Source organism: Myotis davidii, unplaced genomic scaffold (assembly GCF_000327345.1).
Source record: "Myotis davidii unplaced genomic scaffold, ASM32734v1 scaffold18, whole genome shotgun sequence".
Lineage (NCBI taxonomy): Eukaryota > Metazoa > Chordata > Mammalia > Chiroptera > Vespertilionidae > Myotis > Myotis davidii.
Window position 1 is genome coordinate 9,741,851 of NW_006292696.1, and position 1,915 is coordinate 9,743,765.

At 42.0% G+C, this 1,915-nt stretch overlaps 1 protein-coding gene across 2 annotated transcripts in view; it reads left to right on the forward strand.

Annotated features, from left to right (window-relative positions):
- GABRA1 (gamma-aminobutyric acid type A receptor alpha1 subunit) overlaps positions 1-1,915 on the forward strand; it is a 63,799-nt gene that overhangs the window by 42,407 nt on the left and 19,477 nt on the right. For both annotated transcript variants that reach the window (XM_006766323.2, XM_006766324.2), the window contains exon 7: positions 591-734. In XM_006766323.2, coding sequence (XP_006766386.1) covers positions 591-734 — 144 coding nt within the window. The remainder of the gene's footprint in view (positions 1-590; positions 735-1,915) is intronic.

Genomic DNA, 1,915 nt, shown 5'->3' on the forward strand with positions numbered 1-1,915 from the left:
ATGCGCTTCACTCCAGCCACATTGGTCTTCCTGTCTGTTCTCACACATGCCCCACTTTTGCCTGCCCTGTAGGAAGAACCTTGTTAGTTTGCCTACCCAGAGACCTCTTCACCGTGACTTAAGATGACTCATTCTCTAATGCCTTTATGCAAATGTCACTTTTTCAGTGACCCTCTCTGAGTCCCTAAAACAAGCCCTACCCCCTTCATTTTCTATCCCCTTACCCGTTGTGTATGGCATCATTGTATTTAACACTACATGAAAGTAGACATTGATCAGCTTATCCGGTGTTGCCCCCACCACTGCAATGCCCATTCTCTAAGATCAGGGAACCTTGCTACCGCTCACTACTATATCCTCAGGTGCTTTGTCCTTTGCAGATGCTTAGTGGCCATTTGCTATGAGAGTGAACGGGTAACTGAATGAATCAGGGACATGTGTTTTAGTGTCCCTAAACTAAGGGACAGGGGCTGTCTGTTCCTAGCCTGCCCCTGGAACCATGAGCTAGAAATACGAAGCTGAGAGAAGCAACTTATTAGGAGAAGCAAAGTGTCATGACCCATGGAGACTGTTTTCTTCTTTCCTTTTAGATGCTTATACCAGAGCAGAAGTTGTTTATGAGTGGACCAGGGAGCCAGCACGCTCAGTGGTGGTAGCAGAAGATGGGTCACGCCTCAACCAGTACGATCTGCTTGGACAAACCGTAGACTCTGGAATTGTTCAGTCCAGCACAGGTAAGTGCCATTCGGCAACTCCAGATACGGAGGAGGGAACATAAAAGATTTTTGTGTGTGTGTGTGAGAATGTGGTTATTCAGTAAGTCTTTCAAAATCACAATAAGAGAAAGAGAAAAAACTGCACTAAACTGGGGTATGGTTGAGCTGAAAACTAGTGTAATCTCTATAGACCTGTCATCTTGGGCTTTTCATTTAATACCCTTTGTCCTGTGTTTATCTGCAAAATAAATAACTGATTCTATGTGATCAGCATAGCACAATATTTAGGTATGTGAACTCTTAAGGAAGACTGTTTCCTTGCCATCTCATCTACCTTGCCAGTTGTCTGTGGTCACCTCACAAGGTAGTTGGAAAGAAAAAAATTACATCCATTAAAAATACATATAACAGTTCCTGGCACATAAAAAGACTGTTTTCCATTCTTTCCTTTTAGATGCTTATACCAGAGCAGAAGTTGTTTATGAGTGGACCAGGGAGCCAGCACGCTCAGTGGTGGTAGCAGAAGATGGGTCACGCCTCAACCAGTACGATCTGCTTGGACAAACCGTAGACTCTGGAATTGTTCAGTCCAGCACAGGTAAGTGCCATTTGGCAACTCCAGATACGGAGGAGGGAGCATAAAAGATTTTTGTGTGTGTGTGAGAATGTGGCTATACAGTAAGTCTTTCAAAATCACAATAAGAGAAAGAGAAAAAACTGCACTAAACTGGGGTATGGTTGAGCTGAAAACTAGTGTAATCTCTATAGACCTGTCATCTTGGGCTTTTCAAATACCCTTTGTCCTGTGTTTATCTGCAAAATAAATAACTGATTCTATGTGATCAGCATAGCACAATATTTAGGTATGTGAACTCTTAAGGAAGACTGTTTGGGTTAAATCCTTACTCATCTACCTTGCCAGTTGTCTGTGGTCACCTCACAAGGTAGTTGGAAAGAAAAAAAATTACATCCATTAAAAATACATATAACAGTTCCTGGCACATAAAAAGTTCTCAATCGGCCCTGGGTGGATAGCTAGGCGGTGAGAACATTGTCCCATTACATCAAGGTTGTGGGTTTGATCCCAGGTCAGGACACATACAAGAATCAGAAAATGAATGCATAAGTAGGTGGAATAATAGGTCGATTTCCTCTCTCTCTAAAAATCAATAAATAATTTAAAAAACTATTAGTATATT